Source organism: Arvicanthis niloticus, chromosome 15 (assembly GCF_011762505.2).
Source record: "Arvicanthis niloticus isolate mArvNil1 chromosome 15, mArvNil1.pat.X, whole genome shotgun sequence".
Classification (NCBI taxonomy): Eukaryota; Metazoa; Chordata; class Mammalia; order Rodentia; family Muridae; genus Arvicanthis; species Arvicanthis niloticus.
The window spans coordinates 16,066,413-16,092,902 of NC_047672.1; the positions used below are offsets into that span (position 1 = coordinate 16,066,413).

The 26,490-nt window shown below is 46.6% G+C and overlaps 1 protein-coding gene across 4 annotated transcripts; it reads left to right on the top strand.

The window, feature by feature from the left end:
- Positions 1–1,187: 1,187 nt before the first annotated feature.
- Positions 1,188–23,902, top strand: Znf746 (zinc finger protein 746). 4 transcript variants are annotated; one of them, XM_034519473.2, is made up of 7 exons: positions 1,188–1,355; positions 4,037–4,336; positions 4,475–4,556; positions 5,374–5,487; positions 18,869–19,060; positions 19,665–19,790; positions 21,345–23,902. In XM_034519473.2, exons 1-7 carry the CDS (start codon positions 1,332–1,334, stop codon positions 22,448–22,450), a joined length of 1,944 nt encoding a protein of 647 aa, XP_034375364.1. In that variant the 5' UTR covers positions 1,188–1,331; the 3' UTR covers positions 22,451–23,902. The 4 variants fall into 4 exon arrangements, with proteins under 4 accessions (XP_034375364.1, XP_034375362.1, XP_034375363.1 ...); XM_034519471.2 differs by having other exon boundaries at positions 21,348–23,902; XM_076913387.1 differs by lacking the exon at positions 1,188–1,355 and adding an exon at positions 1,651–2,078.
- The last annotated feature ends 2,588 nt before the right edge of the window (positions 23,903–26,490 follow it).

The following is a 26,490-nucleotide window of genomic DNA, read 5'->3' on the forward strand; positions in this document are numbered from 1 at the left end:
AGTAAATCATAAAATAAATAACAAATGACAATAACAAAAAGATCTCAGGCACAGGTCCAGGTCTTGCAGGTTCCTGGTTGGGGGTGGCATAGAAGGCAATTCTGAAAAGCAATACATCTTCTTTGCCACATGGGGGCTCCACATCAGGCTTCTGGAGAAATTTTACATTTTGACTTTTTTCCCTTGTTATGACAAAACAAAAATATGAATTGAAAAAAATTAGAAAATGCCCCCAAACAGTCTGTGGTCTATTAGCATAAAGCTACTGACGCTACGTTAATGTACATGCTTCCAAGCCTACCTAAACTTTGTTAGACATAACCTTTTATATGAACATGAATAATATACATAACATACATCCTGTTATATACACATTTTAACGCCAAAATGGAATAGTTCCGGACTACTCCCATTATAGCAACAACTTTCCATGTGTGCCTGGTACACAGGTATATCCCGAGAGGGCATTGGATCTGCAGAAACTATTTACTGCGTTTTGTGAGACGCTGGGAACTGAAACCCAGCCCTCTGCAAGAACAGCAAGTGCTTTTAGCCGCTGAGCTATACCTCCAGCTCCGTTCAAAAAAAATTTAAACGATGTTATTTTAACCCACTTTTCTTGTCATTAAAATGTTTATTATAATACACATAGAAAATCCCACGTTTTTCATGTCATTGAAATGTTTATTATAACACACATAGATAATCCTACAGAGAGCCTACTGTGACTTATCAAGCCATATTTCTATTGCTGGAAGTAGTCATTCCATTTCAAGGCAAAGATAGGCGTGCTACAGCTGGCCAGCTGAGGAAGTGGCAGTGCCAGGGTTACGCACTGCCTGCCGACGCCGTACCCCCAAGTTTTCTACCGCCAAACCCGGTGGCCACTACTGCATGCACACTTCTGGTGAGCGCAGACGCCGCAGGGGGCGTGGCGACGCGCGGGGGCGTGGTTGGAGGTCGGGCTGGGGCGGGGCCTCGTGAGGAGGGCGGGGCCAGGCGCGGCGGCAGGCGGGTGCCGGCGCTGCCGTTCGCCGCTCGAGCTGCAGGTGGAGCTGTGCCGCCGCGCTGCCTCCAGGAAGCCTCACGGGCCTTCGTCGGCCTGGCCGCGGCGCCGGCTCCCAGGATGCAGTGTGGAGCGGCCGGGCGCTGACGGCGGCGGTGCGGCTGCGGGCGGAGCGGCAGCAGGCCGGCCTGCGAGGAGCGCGGCGGGGAAGGTAGCGGCGGGCCCGGGCGGCGCTGCCGGCGGAGAGGACCCGGCGGCCGGGCCTGCGTGGGGCCGCGCGCCGCGGCGTCGACTTCCTCCGCGCCGGGCAGGACAGCGCAGGGCCATGGCCGAGGCGGCCGCGGCTCCGGTAAGGGCGGCCCGCGCGCTTGGCCCGCGCGGCCTCGGGCCCCGGAAGGCCGGGGCCCAGCACACTGTGCTGCAGGCCCCAGGAGGGCTTCCGGGCCAGACCGGGCCTGCGGGTCCTGTGGCTGCGGCGAGCGGCCGCGAGGTCCGCCGGGGCCTACCGGACCGGGTGGAGCCGAGCGCAGGGAACGGCCGTCCGAGCCCAGGAGGCCGACCCGCGCCAAGTTCCCGGTCTGCGCGCCCCCGGGCCGGGCTCCTTCCTCAGCGCCGGGCCGGTGCTTCCCTCCCCCAGCTCCCCCCAGCGGCCTGGTGGCACCTGGGAGGTGTCGGACGTCGATTCCGTACACAGTGAGAGCACCCACTGTGTGCCCAACCCTCCCGGGCGGCACGCAAGAGCTGCTTGTATTTATTTGTCCAGCCAGGCTAGCGCTGCACTCAGCCCGGTTTAGGCAGGATTTTGTCTGCACTGCAAACCTGTGGGGTAGTAACTATTATAGTTATTATTTCGTACGAAAGAAAAGCTGAAGGCCCAACGAAGTTAACTTGCCAAGAATCTCAGCGAGAAAAGTGGGAAGACAGTGCTCACAGTCCAATGACTGTAATAAGGAAAGCAGTCCAGGTACACGAGTAGCCATATGGTCGGACAGAAAGAGGTCGTAGCAACCTGGTGGAAACGAGGTTCGAATGCAGGTGCTAGCAGACTCTGGTGCTTCTCCTGCCTGGCCAGGTAATCTGTGCTTCTGTGAGTTGAGTTAGCTAGGGTTTCTAGGGCTTGGGCAAAGAGAGGCAATGTCCAGACACAGGATAGTGCAAGACCGGTCCACAAGCCTGGAGATATGGTAGGGGCTGGGACGGCCTGGACTTTGTCATGTGGGTAGGAAAGAGTTGAAAGATTTGGCATCCTCTTAGACCAGTGGCTCCTCTCAGAGTTTTGGTTTCCCTGGCTGTCTGGCAGTTGACCATCCCACCTCCCTTTTAAATTAGCAAGGGGCTAGGCTTCAGCAGAGAACCACCCCTACTTCCAACTGGACAGTTCAAAGACCCATGAACCCCATTTTTAAAAAGACGTTAAACAAGAATGACATCAACAAGGTAGATGTTTGCAGATGTCTTTTTTGTGTAACAGAGATTGCAGCAAAGGGAATGGGTGGCAAAGCACAAGTATACATCGGAAATCCTCTTAGAGTCTGGGGTAGTCCCAGTCAGGGCCGGCGCTAAAGAGTAGGAGACCAGAGGTGTCCTCCACAGCATGTGTTCCCTCTAACAGTTCTGCCAGTCAGAATCCATCTTCTGAGACCCACTGAACGTCCCCAGTCAGACCCAGTGTCCCTTCTCTCTGCAGCCTGAGAAACTCTTGAGCACCACCCAGGCAAGCTTTCTGCCCCTGGTCAGGCTCCCTTGACCCCATTTTCTCATGTCTTCCTACTTTCTGGTTCTCAGCAACACAAACGAGGCCACACTAGTTTCTAGAACTTATTTTTTTGCAAATAGTCACCAACCTTTTTTGTTCAAGAATATTCTTCTAGAATATAAGAAACATCCATCTTCAGGCACTAACCAGTAACGGTGCCCACGCCAGGATGGCCAATCCACCCTGTGAGCTGCACCTCAGATGTACATGGAGGAGCTCCTCCCACTCCCTACCCATGTGTCCCTTATCCCCCGTGGTAGTCACTAAAGCCTCTATGCCACTCCCAATGACAGGAATGCATCAGTCTTGTGATAGTTGTTGCCCACGTGAAAAGAATGACTGTCTATCTGCCTTCCTCACCAGATTAGTTTATCCCTGATCTCAGGACAGCTCACGTCTGAGAATGACGCTTGCCTTACAGGAAGTTCAGGTGATATAGAGTCCAACTCTTAATGCCAGGCATAGTAACACTTGTTACCCCAGAACTTGGGTAGTGAAGGCAGGGAAAATCAAAGGTTCAAGGCCATCCTATGCTACCTAGCAAGTTCTAGGTCAGCCAAGGCTATGTGAGACTTCACAAAAACAAGCAAAATATTCGGTTCTTCAATTGGTTAAAATTGGCAGTAATGGTAATTTTTAGCTCATGGGGGTGTGGCAATTAATGGACTAAATCAGATTGTCCTAGAAGAAGGGGAATTAGCTATTGAGTTTATATGTCTGTTAAGTGGGGACATGAGATACTTTTTTTAAAAAAAGCAGTTAAGCAACCCCCTTGTTTGTGCCTCTCAGTTGAAGCTGCTGGGGTTTTTGCTGGGTCATCATCATGCAGTTCCTGTGCGATTGTGACAGGAGTGCAGGCTAGGCCCTAGTAAATCTGCAGTGTATCGTTTCTCCACTAAAACACTCAGCAATGCTAAGTCACTGTTTATTCTGCAAAATATCACACTGTGTGTTTACCATGTGTTTAGCACTGTGCTGTGAAAAGACACAGTGTCCACCAGAAGAGATGCTCAGCGTAGCGATACAGGAAATGACTGACTGAGGTGGGAAGCACCAAGACACTGCTCTGCGGTCCCGGGGCAAGGCACTGGCCAGACTGGCTAGTTCTGTTACACCTAAAGAGGCTGTCATTAAGGCAGGATCTGCTGCATGATATAGGGTACTTCTCACGTACGTGGGCTCCCCACTCCCAGATTGGCTCCCCTATGACTAGGGTCTTGAAGGCTCCCTGCAACAGTGCAAAGAATGATGCTGGCTTCTCTTCTTTCTCAAAGATTTCTCCATGGACAATGGCAGCTACAATTCAGGCTATGGAGAGGAAGATTGAATCACAGGCTGCTCGACTGCTTTCTCTAGAAGGTCGAACTGGGATGGCAGAGAAGAAGCTGGCTGACTGTGAGAAGACAGCTGTGGAGTTCGGCAACCAGCTGGAGGGCAAGTGGGCCGTGCTGGGGACCCTGCTGCAGGAGTATGGGCTGCTGCAGCGGCGGCTGGAGAACCTGGAGAACCTGCTGCGCAACCGGAACTTCTGGGTCCTGCGGCTGCCCCCCGGCAGCAAGGGCGAGGTCCCCAAGGTAGCCTTTGGATGCCCTGTGGTGGTCATGAACCTGAGGGTCCATACCTGAAAGTGTGTGGGTGAGCGAGCGAGTGTGACACTGTGGTTTCATGTGCCTCTGACCTTTGATGATGTGGTCATGTATTTTTCTGATTAGGAGTGGGGTAAGCTGGAGGACTGGCAGAAGGAGCTCTACAAGCACGTGATGAGGGGCAACTACGAGACACTGGTCTCCCTGGGTAAGCCTAACATACACCTCTGCAAGGTGGGATTTTACAAGTTCCCTGACCTCTCTTTGTGATATGGTTGTTTTCATGTCACTGGTGTGCAGATCCCTAGATAATTTGAGCAAGAAGACTCCTCTTCCCCCACCTTCCCATCTTCCCTCCTCATGTTGGGAGGTAAAGAGTCAGATATGCCCTTCTGCTTGACAAGAGTAGCAGACCAAGGAAAGCAGTGACCTCTGTCCTCACTAGGCCCAGAGCATTGACATCTCCATTTTGGCTGAGACTGGAGTTCAGGTGTGCTGGCAGCTCTGCAGTGCATTTTTAATAAACTCCACTGTAGCAGAGGAATTGTTCTCTTACCATGGATTGGGTGGCTTTTATGTGACATAGCACAGGGTATGTGAGAATAGAGTCCGCCTTGCCTCTCAAAAACACATGTTCTTTCTGTGCCCCAAAGCCCTGCTGCCCCTGCCTCTGGAGGTACTGTTCTGAAAGACCCTCTTCTTAGTCTTCCTTCCTGGCCAAGAGTATTTGGTAGGATGCTGCTTTGCTGACATGCTGCTGCTTAATGTGGCCTTGTCCAACTCTGTGGACAGATGACTAGTGGGGTGGAGTCTTTCACTTGTATTGTTGAATGCACAGTGGCATCTTTCCCATCCTCTGGATTCTGCACAAGACTGTTGGAAGACTCTGAGCAGAATGCCTACATGTGAGAACTGCTGTTCTGCATCAATCAAGAAATTTAGTTTCTAGGCTGTTAGTGATTTTACAAATGCCTGTCCCAGCTCTGATGAGAATGTGGCAAGATTAACCTCCTATCTTTCCTCAGACTATGCCATCTCCAAACCCGAGGTCCTCTCCCAGGTTGAACAAGGCAAGGAGCCATGCACCTGGCGTCGCACTGGCCCCAAGGTCCCGGAGGTTCCTGTGGACCCAAGTCCAGGTGAAGGGTTGGGAAAAGGTCAGGGACACACCAAGTGACCACATGAACACATAAGAGTAAAGGTCCAGAGGAGGTGTGACTTCTTTCTAGAAGAGACAGAAAGTTTCAAGTCTAAATCTTTCATGGTTGATCATAACTAGTAATTTCCTTCCTCGACATTGATAGCAAAGCCAGAAGCAGCACAGAAATTAGAGGATGAGAGAAGAGGGAGTGAGAGAGAGTTGAAGACAAACTTATTCAGAACTGTGCAAGGAGGCATCCAATCTTAAACACACTGGGAGTTTCAGAATCCATTGGCAAGCACTATGGACCAGTGTGATTGGAATCAGGCATTCGTTTCAGCTGAATGCAAATACTGAACACAGTGTCTCAGGTTTCCCTGGAGCCAGTTAACATGTTCAGGAAGGATGGAATGTTGGAAGCCACAGGGAAGACCTTGCTGGGTCCTTTGGTCTCCGCTCAACCTCTGTCTCTTCCCTTGCCTGTCCTTAGGTTTGTGTCTTTGACACTATCACTCAGACTTCTGTGGGTTAACTCCTATGTGTTGTACATGTGTACTTCATGTAGGTTAGGCTTCGTCTCAGTTAGGCAAGGGCAGAAACAAGTCTAGAGCTGAGCACATGGCCAGTTTTCATTTACTCAACAGTGTAGTTCCGCAGTGCATTTTGAGAGTCTTGTTGGTACCAAGAAAAGTGGGCCAGCTGGATGGTGGAAAGGTGCTATTGAGTTCTCTTCCTGGAAGAGATGGGGGACACATGTGGCCTTGACTTCCAAAGCCAAGGGTGAGAGGTTACTGTTAATCTGCTTTTATGTCTTAATGTTTGTAACATGAACTGATAAGGTCCAAGAAACGGCTAGTTGCTGTCCCTCACTCTCCATTGTCCATAGGAACCTGTCAGCAGGCTGCTCTTCCCTTCTCAGTCCAGTCATCTGGGGCCCCTGCCCTCCTCTCACCTATGATTAAGTTGGTCCATGCCTGTATCAAGCTTCATCTCTTCTCTTCACCTGTGATCTCCATGGTACTTTATAGGACTCTCCATACACAGCAGTACACCTGGGTCCAGTGTGTTCCCATCTATCTTGCTCAGGCTGAGCCTTGGCTCTTCCCAAGTGCTGCTGCCCAGCAGCTATTTTGTCCTCTTTCCTTTATCCCTTTGACATTGGGCTTTCAAAAGTCAGGTGTCCTTGCTCCTCATCACTGACCCTTGCCTCTGTCCTCCCTCCCCCGTCCCCTTTCTGGAAACCCTGTCTTGAGAGTTAACAGAGTTAGACCTCTAAACACCTTGTCTTCCTTTTCCTCCCTACTCTTGCAGATTGCTCTGTCCACGTGGCAGCTTTACCCCCTTCACCGTCTGGGCACTGTCACGGTTTCCTTATTCCTTCCACATTTCTAGCATGGACCCCACAGCTGCTTCCTGCTCTGGTTCTTCCAGTCTTTAGAACCTCTGGTCCAATAGGTCTTCAGTCTATAAGACCTTCAAAGCCTTCACACTCTCCTCATCCTCCTCTCCCTGTGGCCATCATTAGTTGCCCCTTATACTCTCACTTTCCCTGTATTCACTCTACTTAACAAAACTGTAATCCCAAGGAATTGGCTGCTCTGCACCTGTACCCAGATAACTGCCAGTGGCAAACCCAAACCTGCAGCCACTCACTTGGTATTCCTATTCCTGACCATTTAGTGGGAGCTCCTCATCAGCCAGTAGTCACCAGATCATCTCAGTTCTCTCACGAGCTCAGAAGTTGGCAAAGTGTGGCTGTTAGGCCAAACCTAACCCTGTTTATATAGGGCTCACAAACCAAGAATTTCATTTGAATTTAGCATTAAAAGACCATTTTTAATTTTAAAAACACACTCTCAGGGATTGGAGAGACAGTTCAGTGGTTAATAGCAAGTGTTGCTCTTGCAGAGAACCCAGGTTCTGTTCCCAGCAGCCACATGGCGTGTCACAACCATCCGTAACTCAGTTGAAAGAGATCTGACACCTTCTGACAACCTCAGGCATCAGGCACACATGTGGTACACATACATAATATATGGGCTGAACATTCACACACAGAAGATAAATCTGCCAGGCAGCAGTGGTGTGTGCCTTTGATCCTACACCCAGGAGGCAGAGACAGGCAGAGTTCTTGAATTTGAGGCCAGCCTGGTCTGCACAGCAGTTTCAGAAAAACATTCTTATGGCCCTCCAACTCCTGTTCTGGCTGTTCTGTGTCTGCTGCTCTGATTCATGCCTGTCGCTCTGCTTACCTAGCCACTCTAAAGACATTCTCTCTGCCTGGCCCTACGTTCTGCCCTAGGCTACCTTCTCAAGGGTACCAGACATTCCCTCTCTTACCCCCTCCCAAGAGGGCCTCACCTCTCTGGCCTCTATTCAGGCTCCAGAGACAGCATATATTCTCTGAATCATCCCTTTTACATGGGTGCCTCTTCCTCATATTGAGTCTGTCACCTCCTCACTGTCTTAATCCATTTTCTGTTATTGCTGAATACCACAGACTGGGTCACTGTACCCTACCTGGAGGCTGGAAAGTCCAGGTCAAGAGACCATACCTGGTAAGATCCTTCTTGCTGAACTCAACAAAGGATATTCCATTTCATAACAGCAAGTCTTCTGCTTGTTAAAAAGCCACTCAGGTTATTATAGGGGATCCCACACTCAAGACTTCATCTAATCCTGATTGCTTCCAAAAGCTCTGCCTCTAATACCAGTAACAGAGATCAAGAGATCCCTTCCAACACAGGGATTCCAGGGACATACCCAATCATACATAGCACTACTTCCTGAAGGTATGTCTTTGGATACACAGGACACCTCCCTCTCCTGGGATTCCTGCCCCACCACTGTTGCCCTTCCCTTGCTGTTTCCTGCAGCATTGAGACCTTTCTAAAATGGTGTGCCCTTATCCTCACAGTCCCTTTTTCCTTCAAAGCAGCTTAGGTCTTACTACCTGTGTCTAGCTGTGTGCCTCACCCTTGACTTCTGCCTGAATTTCCCACAACCCATAGCCATGGCCAATATATCCAAGGCCATAGGATAGCCTCCCTTTGAAACCCATTCTTCCTCATTCTCCCTGGCTTCTGCATCCACCCAGCTATAAGCCAAAAACCCAAGTTCTCTAGTCCTATACACACACACACACACACACACACACACACACACACACACACACAGCTCCTATATAGGCTGCAAAAGAGAATTTAAAATTTTTCCACTACACCTCTAACCCACTGGGGGTTGAAGGCATGAAAATCAGAAACTCAACATCATCTTTGACTGCAAAGCAAGTCGGAGGGATGGCTAAAAGCCCCTTCTCAAAAAGCACTTACCACCAAAGTAGGAGAGAACCGACTCATGAAAGTTTCCCTCTGACCTCTATACATGAGGTCATGTGTATGAGGGCACTGGCACCATACACACACATACACAATAAAAATAAATGCCTAAAAAAAGTAACTGGAGGCCAGCTTAAAATACATGAGACCCTGGCTAAACATATATTAGTAAATACTCCTGTCTTGGCTGGTTTGTAATGTCACCTCCAGCTTGAACCAGTTTCCGTCTCTACCAAGGCCACACTTTTCAGCTGCCTCACAGCCTTAATACCTCATGTATCAAACCTGCCCTGTTTGTAATTTAAACTGTTCTACAGTATTCTCAGATCTTTGCTCTTGGGTATGCATTTTGCAATCTCTTAAGTTCTTGATGTAATCCTGTTGGGAGCCTGGATGAATTGCATTCACTTTATAATTTAACTATAGAGAATTGCCATCATTACAACTTTTTTTGTCTACAGAAAGATTCATTTATTGATAGTTTCTTAGGTGATTAAGTAAGAATTTTCTTTTAGACTTAATTTTGTGTTTTATGTAGTTGTAACAGGAATACATGTAGCATGCTTTGACTTCAGTTCAGGCTTTAAAACTGCTGTTCTCTTTAGGTGCGGTGAGTCATCTGCTCAAACACCCTTTGATTTTTTTTATCCTTTACAAAAACAAGCTCATGAGTGGCCCTTTTGGCAGGGCTAAGAATAAAACACAGGGACTTGTAGATTCTTTTTTAAACTGTATAACATTGTTTTTCTGCTCTGGAATTTGTCTAAGATGATGTAAAATAGACATCCTTGCTACTGATACACTTTTAGGGTTTCCGTGTGCATTGTAATTTTATGAGGTTGGTTGTTTGGTTTTCAGTACTGAAGATCAAACTCAGGGCCTTGTTCATGATGGGCTCCTATTCTATTGCTGAGCTGTATGGCATCTCACTGTACCCAGGCTTGCCTTGCATTTGAAATCCTGCCTTGTCTATAAAGTGCTGGGTCTGTTACTTGGGTGGAAATTGCTTTGGGCTCTTGTCGTACAGGAAAGAATTCAGCAGAGGGGCTCAGTTTAAGCAGTGACTTACATAGCAAAATGAAGCAGACACCATAGTCCACTTTATAGAGCTGACCCAGGCAGGTGTCTGAAAAATATCTTGAATTTGTTTTTGTAAGAGGTTATATGAATATTTATGAGGCAAGTAGCATATTTGTGGGGAAAGGCAACCTTTTCCTTCCCAAATCATGGTACAGTAGAGCACCTTTTAGCGTATTTCTTCCCATGATCTTTTCTAAAAATCCACTAAAGAGATCAAAACCATGACATCAACACTATTTTGAAGCCTGGGTCCTTGGATAATACAGACCCTTTTATTAGTTCACATATGTGGCAAACTGGGAAAGTCCCCTCCCCCCTTAGTTTTAATACAATGGGAATAACCTAACTGCAGTTTCAGAATGTTCACCCACAAAGCAACATTTTCACCATAGACACAGTGTCAAGATAACAGCTTCCATTTCCTTGGCTACCTCACATTTGAATCCCTGAGTCTCGGGATTACAGGTGTGTGTCACCCAACCTGACTAAGAATTTTCTTTTAAAGTATCTTCTAAAGGACCAGGCATGGTAAAACATGTATGCCTTTAATCCTGTAGCATGAAATATTTAAAAAAAAAAAAAAAATACAATCCATGCTTCACTAGAAGGTCTGTTCTCATCTCGTGGAGACTGTCTGACTCCAAGCTCCAAAATCTCTCAACTCAACTCACTAAGTTCCCACTGGCATGGTCACTACCATGCCAGTCCCATGCTTCAGAATTCCCACGGCCTTTTGGGGTGCCCTTCTTGCAAACCCATGCTTTGCCGCCATGCTGTTCTCTCTGGAACCCAGTTGAGCTGCCACGTGAAGGAAAACACACAAACTTAGTTCAGAATCAATGGTAACTCAATCTCTGGGCGTAACAACTAACATCCTAATTTATAAGCCATTCTACGTTAAATCCCCCAGTAGCAATCCAAATGGATCTGCCACCTGAAATGGGGTCTCCACTGTCTACATTTTCGCCCCATCTCCATCCCTCTTCCCTATTCTCTTCTTCTCCTCCACTGTCCCTCTGCCCTACCTGGAAGTCTGGCCTAGTTGCCCAGTGATTGGTTTCTTTATTTATTAGAAGGGTCACATGAAGTCCTGGGTACAGATTCACTCTTGGGGAAGCTGAATTAGCATCAAAATGCAAACAGCACCAGGGCTATCCACAACACAATCCCAGCACTTAGAAGGCAGAGGCAGGTAGACCTCTGAGTTTGAAGCCAGTCTGGTGGTCTACATTGCCAATTCCAGGCCAGCCATGGCTACCCAGTGAGACGCTGTCTCCAAAACAAAGTATCTTCAAAAGGAGCCAGCGAGCTAGCAGTTAAGACTGTTTGCTGCTCTTCCAGAGGACTCAAGTTCTGTTCCCAGCACCCATGTCGGGAGCTCATAACCATCTGTTACTCCAGCTCCAGGGGACCGGGTGCTTGTAGCCTTTAAACCTTAGAGTCTAAGGGCACCTATACTCACTTGTACATACTCACAGACACACACCATATAAATAATTTTTAAAAAGTCTTTTAAAAAGATTTTTTAGGCTGTCCTATTAAATCAGTGATTTAGTATATAACCTTAATAAAATATAGTTTTAATTGCATAGCTGTGCATACCTACAGTCATGACATTCAGGAGACAGAGACAGAAAGATCAGAAATTTGAGGATCCATAGTGAGGTCCTGACTCAGAACAAAGGCTGGATGGGGACGTAGCTCAGTGACCGAGCTCTTGCCTGAGATGCATCAAGTGCTGCCTTTGGTACTGTGTGCGGCATACAGCATACAAATTTTCAACCTATTTTAATAAGCATTCAGCCTCTCCTAGCCTACCCACCACCCACCAGAGGTAGTGGAAGAGAAAAGTTACTGGGACACGGAGGAAGTAGACCTGTTTAGAAATAGTTCTTTTGGGGGTGAGTCCAATCTTAGTTGTCAGGATATCAGCAGTTCAGTCCAGCAGCAAACACCAAATATCAGTCAATCTACTTGGCAGTTACCACACATGAACCAGCAAGGGCAGTTCCATCCTGAAGAAACCACCAGGCTCACCAACCAGCCTGAGGCGAAGCCAGTGAAGCAACAAGCTGCCACAGGAACCTCATGAGCGGTCAAGTTTCTCGCAATATCGTTATCACAAGTTGAGCTCAACAATGCTATGTAAGATTAACTAATACATGTGTGTCGCTAATGAAGGTTAGTGAAGAATAGTGAGGCAGAGCAAACCAAGCCAGTGCTCCTGCTTCCACTGTCTGTGGGGTCATACTTTTATTCCTTCATCATGAGTCCTTTCCTGTGTTTGCTATAGCAAAGCATCCTTTCACCTGTGTCTGTTTCAGGAAAATTCTTTCATGTGTCTACTTTAGCAAAACATTTTTATTGCGTGTGGTTTTAAAAACACTACTGCCTGGGCCCTGGTGCTCCCAGCTCCTCCCAGAGTCTTAGCTCTGTATCCTTAACATCCTTAGCTCAACATCGGCTGCCACCGGCCCCAGCCTGGCCTCTCTCTACCCACCTTATGCCCCAGGAGTCAGCTGCTCCACCAGCCCACTCCTGAGGCCCTAGAATCAGCAGATAAAGGACAGACAGCTTTATTATTTTAGAACTTGCCAGCTAGGCACAATTACTAGGCACAGAATTTCCTGCCTAGAAAAGCATGCCCTCATCAACTATTATCAATGTTTCTCCTCCTATCCTAAACTTAGTGGCCTGTATCAGCTAGCCCCCACCAACCTCCTTGGCTCCTGCCTGTAGTGGAGGCTGAAGGCCTTAGCTGCCCCAAGACCTTACATGACTGCCCCTTTCTTCTCATTCCAAAGCATGACAGAAAAAGTCCTCTCCTTCCTTGTATTTGCCTTTTCCTCCTGGGACCTGGAAGTCCTACCTATACCTTCTGCCCAGCAATTGCCCCCCAGCCTTTTTTATTGACAAATTTAAGAACCATTTAGGGAATGAGACCTTAGTATCAGCAGCTCCCCTTACATTCTTTCACCTGTGTGCCCCAGCAAAACATCAATTTGACATAACCAACTTTCCAAAGAAACCAGCAGTTTCCACTTCAACCATGCATACATATCTATACACATTTCCTTCTGCTTGTATCTAGCCAAAAGTTTTGGATAGTTCTTGTACAGTTGTGTGGGAATCCACAACACATGGGGTTGGCAAGTACTCTATTGTGAGAATTCTGGAATTTTGGTTTCCTTAAAAACACAGAAATATTATGGGAATATATTTTCATTTTAATCCCAAGTGTGAGGATATGGGGCCACTTCAGACTGTCTGCAGCAACTATAATGTGCCTCATGCTCTAACAGAGGTATGGTTTTGCCAACAGTAGACACTTTCTGCAATTGTGTGACATTTTTGAATTTTGGGAACTCAGACAAATTCTGGGGAATTCTGAGGGTATATGCTAGGGCCCTGAAAGGTGAGGCTGGTAGTTATTGGTCATCTGAGGGTAGGGAGTTGTTTGCAGTTTGTTAGTAGTTGTGCTCATAAAGAAGAAACAAGAAGAAATTAGATTCAAGGATCTCTTCCCCCACCCCCTCTCTCTCCTGTGGGGTGAAACTGTGGGAGGGGTATTGGGAGTGGGAATAAAGAAAGGGTGGAAGAAGAAAAACCCACAAAGTATCAGACACCAGCCACACTGCATCCCATATACCACTGCCTCCCATATACCACTGCATCCCAGCTACCACTGCCTCCCATCTACCACTGCATCCCATATACCACTGCATCCCAGCTACCACTGCATCCCAGCTACCACTCCCCTCATCAGACTAGCTACACTGCATCCCATATACCACTGCCTCCTGTCTACACTGCATCCCATCTACCACTGCATCCCATCTACCCAGAAGTTTGTATTGTAGATGGTGTTATTATCAAACATTGAGGGTTGCTTTTGTTTTTTAACAGAGTATGGTTTTCTGTTACTCTATATCACACATAATGGATAGAGAGTACTCAGGAACAAGGCTTATATAGTGTCTAGAGTGAAATCAACATTCCTGTGTCAAACACCCAGCACCACCAGAACCCAAGTCCCAGCCTTTCCTTCTTGTAAACAAATAGAAATTAGAAACTGAGCAGATCGTTCCCTGCCTTCCTTTACATTGTTATTTTCTCTGTTATTACCAAAAAACATTGTTTGGTTTTACCTGGTTTTCAACTTTTTATGAACAGTACAGTACCATGGTGAAGATTTCCTTCTTGGGCTCGCTTTTCTCATTTGACATTGAAGCTTGAGCCCCCTGTGATGATTAAAAAAGCCAAAACAATAGTTTGTTCATTTTCATGATTTTTCACTCTGTAGTTTTATAACTAACACATTATATTTATTTACTGCTAGGGAGTATTTGCGTTTTTTTTTTTAAGTTGTGGGTTATTTGGGGTTAGTTGTGGATTTTGGTTGGTTTGGTTGTTTTGCTTTAAAGATATGCTGCTGTGAAAATCCTTAGACATTTGTAAAGGTTTCTCCAGTGTAGTCCTGGCAGTGACCCAGGACTTGACTTTAACAGGTGATGTCAAAGTGTTGCTGAAGTGGGTTCCCAGCAGCACCTAGGCCTCCTCTCCTGCTGCCTCTTCTGAAAGGTTCTCTTCATTTCTGACTGTCCCGTGGGAGGGGAGTGGTTTTGAGTGTACATGAGATGAAGCACTGTATACCGTGTTTGTGGGCTGCTCTTCTGTGTCTTTTTATTAATTATGTGTAAGTTCTTTATATATCTTAATATGAATCTGTGTGTGTGCTGATACCTCCTGGTTGTGGGTAGTTTGTTGGCTGTTTGTATGCTGGAGGTAGAACTCCAGGGTCATGTAGAGAATAGGCAGTGCTCTACCACTGAGCGATGTGCCCGGTGCTGCATTGGAAAGCACAGAGGCTCTCACTCCACTGCACTTAGATTCCATAGTCTTTCCCTTTGTGAGGGAACTTTTTTGTGGCTTCAATTAAGAAATGCTTCCAAGTCTCCAGATCATAAAGTCCTGTATTTCCTACTGAAAGGGTTAAGTTGTGCTTTACAGGTTCAAGTCCTTAACCCAGCAGGGTTAGGTTTTGTGCTGAACAGCAGAAGGGACTATGGTGCATTCTTCCTAGCTAGCATTTTGGTTTTTCCTTTACTGTTGTGGGAAAACTTTATCTGCCTAGTGAAGTACCATGAAAAATGTAAATGGATTTTGAAATTGCAGGGTATTGACACTTTTCACTCTCATTGGGTCATGTTATTCTTGATGATCTGCAGTCCTTGTTAGGTCTATAATGTCTCTTTGAAGCTTCATAATTTTATACCCAAAAGATCTTTACTTTTTACTGAGTTATGTTTCTGTGTTCCTTTGTACTTATGGTTTTTTGTTTTTTTTTTTTTAATTGCTGTGCTCAGTGGTGTCTTAACTGGCAGTTTTTGTTTATTGCTGATTTATGGAGAGTAGGGGCAGAAAACACCCTTCCCACACAGCAGGAACTCTGTGAAGGTGCTGTTTTCAATCCAGCCTCTGATAGGTGTGCGGTAACATACCGTACCAAAGAGGGAAGGATCGGCAGTTAGACTAGCGTGGTGCCTGGGCCACTGGCCACCTCCACAAACAAGTCCTCAACTTCCCTGCTAGGAACAGGTTCCAGGACAGCCCAGGCTAACTTTTATAATGACTAGTGTCACTATAAAAATTGTCCTTGTCCACAGATGAAAGCGAAATCCTGACTTATCACACAAGAAAATTAGCCTCATCAGCCTTCCTCCTTTGTTCCTCGGGTGAAGATCCGTGACCCAGATGAAAAATAGCAGTTAGTCAGCACCTCAGAACACTAGTCGTGTATTTAAAAAGCACTTGTTGACATTTCTATCTAGAAACCTTACTAAAATTCTCATTAATACTTGTTTTTCTTATTTTATTCTGTTAAGAAATCCCAGAAAATCCTTCAGTAGGAAAGGTGCACCCTAATGATACAGCAATGACAACAGAAACCCTAGTGATGTAGACATAATAACAGACGCCCTAGTAATATATGCATAATAGTTGCACTCTGGTTATTCATGATTTCAAACAAACTGCTTTGAACTTTCAACATTGAGAATGCCACTAAATAATTCTTACAGTTCTGGGTAGTTAGGGGTTTCCTACATCCAACAGGAGCAACAGTTGTATGGAATGAATTTGTTGTTGACTTTGGCATCTGTTAAGATGATACAGTTTTTGTTTCTTTCTTATTTCCTAAAGTTGAGCCAACCTTGCAGTCTTGGAATAAACTTTATTGGGTCACGACCTTATGTGTACATTATAGATTATGTTGTTTGTTCTAAAACTGTTAAATCTGTCTTTGTTCTTGAGTTAGACTGTAATTTTCCTTTTGCAGACTGCCTTCTCTTGCTTTTAGTATTAAAAATATAAGCCATTGTGTGGCCTCTAATATTATTTGCTCAAGGAGTCTACTTGATGTTGGAATGATGTACTCTGAGTGTTCAGAAGACACCATTGAAGTCATGTGGGTCTCAGGTTTTCTTTGTGAGAAGGTTTAGACAACAGATTTATTTCATTTTACTTATAAGATTATTTAGGTATTCTGTTCCCTTTTTTGGTCAGTTTTAGAAGCTGTAATCTTTCTAGGACTGTGTCCATTGCCTCAGACATTTCCGATGTAGAATATCCATCATTGCATGCGCCTTAACCTCAGCTGCATCCACGTCCATTCACTCCTTTTGTTTCGTTCTCAGGCTGGTTATAGATGTTCTCTCCCTTTTCCTAGGATTTTACTAGAGCTGAACTGGCTTAATATTCTTTTCAGTAAACTAATCTTTTGTTCTTTGCATTATTCTCCCTTATACTAATATACTAATTCCAGTCTCAAATATCTCTCTTTCCTCTCTTCTCCACCCCCCCATCTCAAATATCTCTCATCCACCCCCTTCTCTCAAATTGGTGATTAAACCTAGACTTCACACATGCTAGTCACGTGCTCAGCCACTGAGCTATGTCTCCAGCCTTTTGGTTTTTTGTTTTTTTCCCCACTTCTTATTTTGAGACAGGCTCTTATACTGTTGCTCAGGCTGACCTTAACTATGTGCTGTGGTGATCCCTTCCCACTGCCTGCCAAGAAGCAGGAATTAGAGGCCTAAACACTAACTTCCTTCTATTAACTTCCTTCTGTTCTTTAAAGGCTTTTGTTTTGAGTCTAGCCTGGTCTACAGAGTTCCAGGACAGCCACAGCTACACAGTAAAACCCTGTCTATAAATACATACATACATGCATACATAATACATACATATATAATACATACATACATGCATACATGCATGCTTTTGTTGGTATTGCTTCTTTTGTGATACCTTGCATTACCTGATTAGCCCATTTTAATCCTGTCTTTACTATAAACATACAAAACTATAAAATCATGTATGTGCCACTGTCACTCCAGCCCACACATTTTGGTATCTTCATTAACTCTAGCACCCAAATACAATCTTCTAATTTGCATTTCAGTTTTCCCTTAAGCCCTTGGATGGATGGATGGATGATACATACATACATACATACATACATACATACATACATATCTTTCTACATACAACATGGAATTTCTGGCTTCTATTTAGCTTTCTGTTTTTATTTTATGTGTATGTATGTTCTCTCTGCATGCATGTCTGTTTACTACTTGTATGCCTGGTGCCCTCAGAAACCAAAAAAGGATTTTGGATCCCTTGCAACTAGCATTACAGGTGGTTGTGAGCCACCATGTAGATGCTGAGAATGGAACCTAGCTCTAGATCTTCTGAGTAGCCAGTGCTATGAAGTGCTAAGCCATCTCTCCACCCCGACTCATCTTTTCTAATTTTGCTACTGGAACACTTCTGGAGATATGGGTGAACCACAACATCCTGTAGGTATGGCTGGTCCAGACAGGTTGCTGACTTTGGCCACCCTTTGGATCCTCTTCTGTATTCTCTTGGATGTCAGTCTTACTCCTGTCTCTTCTGCATTATCCCATTCTTCCTTTGATGGTTATTTATAGTCTTCCCCCCCCCCCCACTTCAGACTATTATTACTTTTAATTAGTTTGAAAGCTATACTTTGCATGGTAGTGGTGGTGCACACCTTTAATCCCGGCACACAGGAGGCAGAGGCAGGTGCATCTCTGTGAGTTACAGGCCAACCTGGTCTCCAGAGGGAGTTCCAGGACAGCCAGGACTACACGGAGAATCCCTGTCTCAAAAGACAAAATAAAATAAAACAAAATAACCTTTGTGTTTTTCCAGTATTTTAGATGCTAATACTAGGGGAAGTTTCTCTCATGGCTAGCTGCCATTCATCCCAAACAAGCTCCGAGTGCCACTGTTAACATCCACTGAAATGACTGCAGCAACTTTGCTATTAATCTATCAAGAACTCTCTGGGTCATTCACTGTCCATTCTGATGATCACACACACACACAAAAACTTTTTGGGGGTCGGGGGGAGAGGGAAGAAGACAGGGCCTGATGTATCCCAGGCTGGCTTCAAAGTTTCTGTGTAGCTAAGGATGATCTTAAACTTCTGAGCCGTCTAGCTCTGCCTCCCAAGTGCTGGGATTACCTGGATATGCCACCATACCTGTTTTACACAGTGCTGGGGATTAGACCAGGACTCCTTGAGCTAGATGGGCAGTCTATCAATTGAATTACATCCTCAGCTCCTCACTGATCTGCTAATTAAATTCCTTTCCTTGACCTCTGGACTCTTTCTTTTAAACTCATGTGAATATACGAGAATGGAGGGGCTAAGATAGTGTTGAGATCGAGCAAGCATTCCTATATTACATACAAGTGAGAGCAGGACTCCAGGGCAGCTAGGAGTGCCCCTGGTCCATCCCTAACCCTGAACACCGTGGCATGTTCTTCCTTCTCACCAACCCAGGAATCCAATGCCATGGCTTTCTTGTACTGTTAGACCCTAAGGGTTGCCCCAAAGGCCCGAGGGGCTCATGTGCTCTCTCCTTTTTCTAGGCTCTGGAGCCCCAGTTCCTGCCCCTGACCTCCTGATGCAAATCAAGCAAGAAGGAGAGCTCCAGCTGCAGGAGCAGCAGGCTCTGGGTGTGGAAGCCTGGGCAGCTGGACAACCAGATATTGGGGAAGAGCCGTGGGGCCTCAGCCAGTTGGACTCTGGAGCAGGAGACATCTCCACAGATGCTACCTCTGGTAAGTAATTGAGTCAGGAGAGCTGACTGAGTTTTAAGGACTGAGAGTAGGGGCTGGGAAGTGCCTAAGAGCATATGAGAAACTGTGAGCTTTCAGAAAATATAGCCTGGGGGCTGCAGATGGCTCAGTAGTTAGGAGTGCTGGCTACTCTTTCAAGGACACAGGCTCAATTTCTAGCACCCACATGGCAGTTAACTGTCAGAAGGGGAGCTAACACCCTTTTCTGACCTCTGAGGGTACAATGCATCCATGTGGTGCACAGATACATGTAAGCAAAACACCTATGTATATAAAATAAGTCTTTTAAAAAAGAAGAAAATCTGGCCTAACAAGTTTTTCAAACCTACCTTGAGGCATAGGCTCAACTCTTATTGGAGAAAGATGAGCAGTTTATAACATCTGACTTTCCAGTGCTTCAGAGAAGGGAACAAAAGACACTGGCTTCTGAGAGACCAAGGCACATGGCCATTCAGAACAGTCCACTGGGGCTTTCAAGGTTTCACTGCCCTGCCCTGCCCTGTCCTCCCTCCGGTTTCCTGTTCACTATTCTCACATGTCCTTGTCCTTCCCCTAACCCACAAGCTGCAATTTCTCTTCCTTACAGGTGTCCATTCCAACTTTTCAACCACCATCCCACCCACTTCCTGGCAAGCAGATCTCCCTCCCCACCACCCCTCTTCAGCATGCTCAGATGGGACACTGAAGCTCAACACAGCAGCATCCACAGAAGGTACAGGAGTGGCAGGAGAGGAGAGTGAATGCCTGGATGGGTACTCTGTTCTTACTGGTGAACTTTCCCATCCTCTCAGCCAGCAAGCACGTAACCTTATGGCTCTCTGTGCCCTCTCCTCTCTATCTCCTTCAGAACTCTCTGATTTGAACAGCCTTTCTTGAGGATACCCATGTTTCTTACAGACAGTTCCCTTGTAAAAACAATAAATCCATTTTTTTCCTCCAAGCTCTTGCTCCCGGAATGACAAGCGTGAGAATAATTATATATTAATAAATGTCTAGGCCACACGCTTGGCTCATTCCCCAACTAGCTCGTAACTGATTTAACCCATTCAAACTGTTGTATGCCTTCCACGTGGTTAGTTACCTCATCTCAGCCTCATGCGTCCAAATCCAGGGCAAACCTTCCTTTATTCCAACCTGAGTTCAGCCACATGGCTGGTTTACTTCCTTTTCCTCAGTGTTCCAGCGCGAATATCCCGCACCCTTCTCTATGTCCCAGAATCCTGTCTTCCTGCCAGTGTCCCACCTCCTACTTCCTGTCTCAGCTCATTGGCCATAGGCTTTTTTATTGACAGGTGTTGCTTTAATGAGATTTTCCCTATAGTTCTTTCCAGGTAGAGTTAGCCAGTCTATTCAAATAAGCTGATTTCTTAGAGGATAGGCCTTCCCCATCCCCCCAGGCAACCTGTGGCTTCCAGGCACAGATGCAGACAGAGAGCTAAAACCACTTCCTAGATATCGGTACTGCCAAAGACAGCAGAAGCCAGAGTTGGGAAGACCAACTTTTTTTTTTTTTTTTTTTTTTGGTTTTTCGAGACAGGGTTTTCTCTGTGTAGTCCTGGCTGTCCTGGAACTCACTCTGTAGACCAGGCTGGCCTCAAACTTAGAAATCCGCCTGCCTCTGCCTCCCAAGTGCTGTGATTAAAGGCGTGCGCCACCACCGACCGGCCGGGAAGACCAACTTTTATATTCTAGAATTCATGTTCTTTTGTTTGAAGGCCAATTATCTGTTACCTTAATTAAAATGTCATCTTTTACTATCCCCACCACCAAATATGCTAAAACACCAAGAGCCCTGTTATCAAGCCATGGGGTTGAAATTCAATACATTTATATAAAGTCAAACAGTTCTACTTGTTCAATCAGATAACTGCAGTTACTGTGTACCTGATGGTATGCCCAGGGACCTTCCCATGTGCTGTCCTGGCTAATCTTGCAGCCCTGTGAAGCTGGGATTCACAGTAGAGCTGTGGATAAGACTGTGCCTGGCAGCTGCACAGAGTCCCAGACACCTCAGAGGACAGGCCTGTGCTTCTGCCTTATTTTTAGTGCATGACTACCACACTCGAAATCTACTTTTTAGAATACATTTGTAATTTACTTTAATAGCCAAAGAAAGAGAATGGGGTGCTCATGTTAGTATGGGATTGAGGTCTCAGTGTGGTGCTCCACGGGGCTGAGTGATTGCTGAGTTTCCAGATGAAGGTGTTGGACTCATTTTGTCCTTTAAAGATGTCCAGAATGATCTCTGTCCTACTCTCTTTCTCAGCAGATGTAAAAATTGTTATCAAAACAGAAGTCCAGGAAGAGGAGGTGGTGGCCACACCTGTGCATCCCACCGACCTGGAGGCTCATGGGACTTTGTTTGCACCAGGCCAAGCCACAAGATTCTTCCCCAGTCCTGTCCAGGAAGGAGCCTGGGAAAGTCAAGGCAGTTCCTTCCCCAGCCAGGACCCAGTGCTGGGCCTGCGGGAGCCCACTCGGCCAGAGAGGGACATTGGTGAGCTCAGTCCTGCCATAGCACAGGAGGAGGCTCCTGCTGGGGATTGGCTCTTTGGCGGAGTCAGGTGGGGCTGGAATTTCCGGTGTAAACCTCCAGTGGGCCTGAACCCGAGGACGGTGCCCGAGGGGCTCCCTTTCTCATCTCCAGACAATGGAGAGGCTATCTTGGACCCCAGCCAGGCCCCAAGACCCTTCAATGATCCCTGCAAATACCCCGGCCGGACAAAAGGCTTCGGCCACAAACCTGGACAGAAGAAGCACCCGGCAGCACCACCCGGAGGCCGGCCCTTCACCTGTGCCACATGCGGAAAGAGCTTCCAGCTGCAGGTGAGCCTGAGTGCACACCAGCGCAGCTGCGGACTGTCCGACGGGGCGGGCACGGGGGCAGCTTCCACCGCTACTGGAGGCGGAGGTGGCGGAGGCAGCAGCGGAGGTGGGAGCAGCGCACGGGACAGCAGCGCTCTGAGGTGTGGGGAGTGTGGCCGCTGCTTCACACGCCCTGCACACCTCATCCGCCACCGCATGCTACACACTGGTGAGAGGCCCTTCCCTTGCACCGAGTGCGAGAAGCGCTTCACAGAGCGTTCCAAGCTCATCGACCACTACCGAACGCACACAGGCGTGCGGCCCTTCACCTGCACAGTGTGTGGGAAGAGCTTCATCCGCAAGGACCACCTCCGCAAACACCAGCGCAACCACCCTGCAGTAGCCAAGGCGCCAGCACAACATCAGCCGCTCCCACCACTGCCGGCTCCTCCCGACCCCTTCAAGAGCCCCGCAGCCAAAGGACCCATGGCCTCCACAGACCTTGTGACTGACTGGACTTGTGGCCTAAGTGTCCTGGGACCCAATGATGGTGGTGGAGACCTGTGAGGGCCCCAATCTTCCTGTGGGCCCTGCAGGCCACGAATGTACAGTCCAGAGTGCAGATAGCAGGATGGCCTGAAAGCTCAGAAGCAAAAAGGGAGACAAGGCAGAGAACCAAATTTCCATGTTGCTGAACTGATCACTGGAAAGAAGGCCTGTCAATGCAGCCTCCACCTTAAAGTAGAATTCCGACTGTGAAACTGAACACCGTAATCGGATCTTAAGTAATTTAATTACCCATTTTTTTTTTTCTCTTTAATTCTTGAGGAAAAATCTGGAAAAAAGAGTAGCAGCAACCAGTTAATTTTTGAGGTGTGGCTTTCAGAGGTGTGTATTCACCTTGTCTTACCAGTGTTGGCAAGACGGTCAGAGGGAGAGGCAGGCAAGGGCACTCCAGGCCATGGACCACACAGTCCCATGGCAGGCTGAGTTCCAGTTCTGTCCAGGCATGCTGAGGCCTAGACCGACCGCTTCCACTCAGCAGTAAGAACCCTACTAAAGCAGCCCTTACCTTCTGAGGCCTGCCTTCTTCCTGTTTTGAGCCATCTGTGGTACCTGTCCAAGGTGGCTGACTTCCACTCTAGTATGGCTCCTGGGCCTGGCTAAGAAGATCACATGGAGCTGTAGTGTTAGACCTGAAGGATGCTTAGTCCTGGAACATGAAGTCACAGAGAGCCAGGGCCACCCATCTTGGGCTATCTCCATTACCCATGATGCTTCTGTTGGCTGCCCATTGTGTAGTATGTTCGTTTTCAAAATTGTTTCACTAGTCCCACCTCACCTCTCATTCCACCATCAGCCATGACTTTGGAAAGCAGATAGCCAGGCAGTTCTTCTTAGAGAAGAGGAGATAAAGGGCTCAGAGGGGACACAGCCTCTCTCCATGAGCACCGTGTGTTCTAGGAGCTGGAGAGAGCAGCAGCTGATACCCAGCTCTCTAGAACAGTGGTTTAGGGAAGGAAAGGTTTTGAGATGTTGCCCTCTTAAAAGATTTGTCCCACATGCATGGATCAGATCTTCAAGACACACAGAACTCCTGCCTCAGCCCCCGGTGTGTGTGCTTACACATCACTAGACATGCAGGAGGTAGTTGGATTGCCAGGTAACTGGGTAAATGGCTCTCAGGCCTGCCTGGAGTCTCTTCACAGTGGAATTAGAGCTAGGTCCAAGTTTCTGTCATAACAGTGCTGTCCCCACCACACATAGCCATTCCCATTTTGTTAAAGTAGCCACTGGTCCTCTTGCCCAAATGGGTAATGACTCCCTGCAGAGAGCAGAGACCATGGTACCCATTCAGCTCCTTCCTGCATACTTTTATTAGAAATAGACTAGTTAAAATCGTTTCTATGTACTGTATATTTTGTACCTGTTTACACTTCTAATATTGATATAACTGATATTTTGAAAAACAAATTGAACAGAAAACATTCTGTTAAAATAAAATCTAACCAGCACCAAGGCTGTTTCGTGGGTTCCATTCTTAGACATTCATCATCTTTCCTGCCACTTCTAAACACCTCCTCCAGGAAGCCATTTCTCAACCCCCATAGTGCTTGGCCACCTTGGGAACAAGGGGTGGATGATTTCAGGGAAGTTTTTGGCTTCCTAGAGATAAACTGGCTTTTGGAGAGAAAATCAGAACATACTAAATCTCTTTGCCAACAAACTATAAACAAGTTTTATATAATTTAGTTTGAGATGGTATTCAAGAAGATAGGAAATTCTTGGAGGAAACTGGAATATCAAGAAAATGGGTGTAAGTCACCCCTTCCTTGCCTGGGAAGGTGGCAGTACCTCTAGCTGCATCCTGGCCACACTCCCATCCAAGGGCTAATCATATTGCTCATACTTTTTTCAGGTTAAGGAGAACAGTATTTTGGCGCTGGAGAGATGGCTCAGCAGTTAAGAGCATGTGCTGCTCTTGCAAAGGACCTGAGTTCAATTCTTGGCACCTGTGTTACGCTATGAATGACCCTCCTGTAATTCTAGCTCCAGGGGATCTAATGGCCTGGCTTCTGAATACACCTGCACTCACACGCACAAGCACTCCCACACAGATACACATAATCAAGAATAAAGACGTATTAAAACTTTTATTTTTAACTTACCTCATACTATTTTTCATGAAGGATGTAAGAATGAGAAGGGAAGGTTCCACCAGGTCTATGATGGAAAATCATGACAGTACCTAACTTCTTGCCAACTTGACACCTTCCTTCACTTCTGGCATTCTCCCTCACTAGATGTCTCCAGTATCTGAAAGGCAGCAAGGAGTCCTACCCAGTTCACTGTGCCTTTGCTCTACCCGAGTCCCTCCGCTCCTGCATGTACTCCAACACCCTCAATGAGAGACTAAGAAGCACCGTCTGGCACGGCTCTCTAATAAAGGGCTTCTCCATCTGGGGCTAGGTGCCACTTGCCAGATCACGGAAGACAAGATGGGTTGTATTTTAATCATATCAGTAACATCAAGTACCCTGAGCCAGGTAAGACGGCACATTCCTATCACGCCAGCAACCGGAAGGTAGAGGCAGAAGGGTCACTGCTATTCAAAGCCAACCTGGTCTACATAGTTTGAAGCAAGCCAGGGCTTTTTATGAGACCCTGTAAAAAAACAACTGGAGTAACTTTTTTTTTCACGTGTGTTTGCTTGTGTGAGTTCATGTGTGCCACGTATGTGCTGCAGCTCTCTGACGTCAGAAGAGAGTACTGGATCCCCAGGAACTGGAGTAGCAAGCTGTTGTGAGCACTGCACTGGTTCTGGGAATCAAACCTCAGTCCTATACAAGAGCAGCAAATACTTTTAACTGCTAAACCGTATCTCAAAACCCACTATGATTTAAAAACAAAACACTTAACTCTTCCACATCACTGAAGGTCACCTGGACCTCAGAATCTGTCACTACCACGAGGCCCCATTGCATCCCTTACATTGCTCTATAGTGATTCTTCTGCCTGGGAAACCTGGTCACTACTGCTCCCAGGCTGAAAGGACTCCCCACTGTCTGCCGGTTAAACCTACACATCAGCATAGTGCTTCTAACCCCTTACAAGGTTTTTTTTGGGGGGGGGGTCCTTCTTTCCCATGTTCCATCTGCACTTCACCCTAGACAAACTGAGCCACTGGCTCTCCTCTGAACTCCATGTCACAGCCACTGCAAACAATATCCACCTTCCCTTTGTCCCCAGTCCACTTGGCACATTCCTACCTCCCCTTGGGTCTTGGCTCAAAGAATCATCCACCCTCCCTAGATCTCTGCAAGTGGAACTGACACCAGCCCTGCCTTTCTCTCAGACTCCTGTGTAGACTCCATCTGTCACCTTATCCAACCCTTTCCTACCTTGTAGATGTCTATGAAAGTTGTCCATTTAAAAACAAAGCAAGAAGCTCAGGAAGCCAGGCCTTTTTTTCTTTGACAACTGTAAGAGTTCCTAATTTGGGTGCAATTGTCAAATTATCCTACAATGTATGCATGACTGTTTAAAAATATTAAGCCCATTTATACATTAATATATACCCTCAAATAATTTACTTTTAAAATAGTGGCCAAAATGCCAGATGTAGTAGCTCACAACTATTAATCCAGCATTTGGGAAGCTGAGGCAAAAGGCTACGTTCCAGGCAAGCTAGGTACATAATGTACTTTCCAAGCCCATCTGGACTTTAATAAACATACTTTCAAATACAAAACGATGACAAAAAAAATGAAAGGAAAACCTACATGCCCAAAATAAAGACAGCTGCATGCCCAAGTTACAACGGCAGAGTCCCTGTCGTGCCTACCTGGTATTGACTGGGTCTAAAGAAGGGCATAACTGTAGGACCAAGAAAAACAAAACTAGACTCCATAAAAACCTTGAAAGCCTTGTCATCAGCACACGCACAGTTCAAAACCACATCCTGAACCAATTTGGCAGTTTTTCAGAAAATTTGGAATAGATCTACCTCAAGACCCAGCTATATCCCTCCTGGGCATAAAACCAAAGGATGCCCCACCACAGCAGAACACTCAACTACGTTCATAACAGCTTTATTCTTTTGTTTG

Bases quoted from the DNA above. Each gene is read 5' to 3' on its own strand.
- Znf746 (XM_034519473.2), top strand. From the start codon at position 1,332: ATGGCCGAGGCGGCCGCGGCTCCG. The intron at 4,337-4,474 runs GTAGCCTTTGGA...TTTTCTGATTAG, and splicing joins GCAAGGGCGAGGTCCCCAAG to GAGTGGGGTAAGCTGGAGGA. The intron at 19,061-19,664 runs GTAAGTAATTGA...TCTTCCTTACAG, and splicing joins CTCCACAGATGCTACCTCTG to GTGTCCATTCCAACTTTTCA.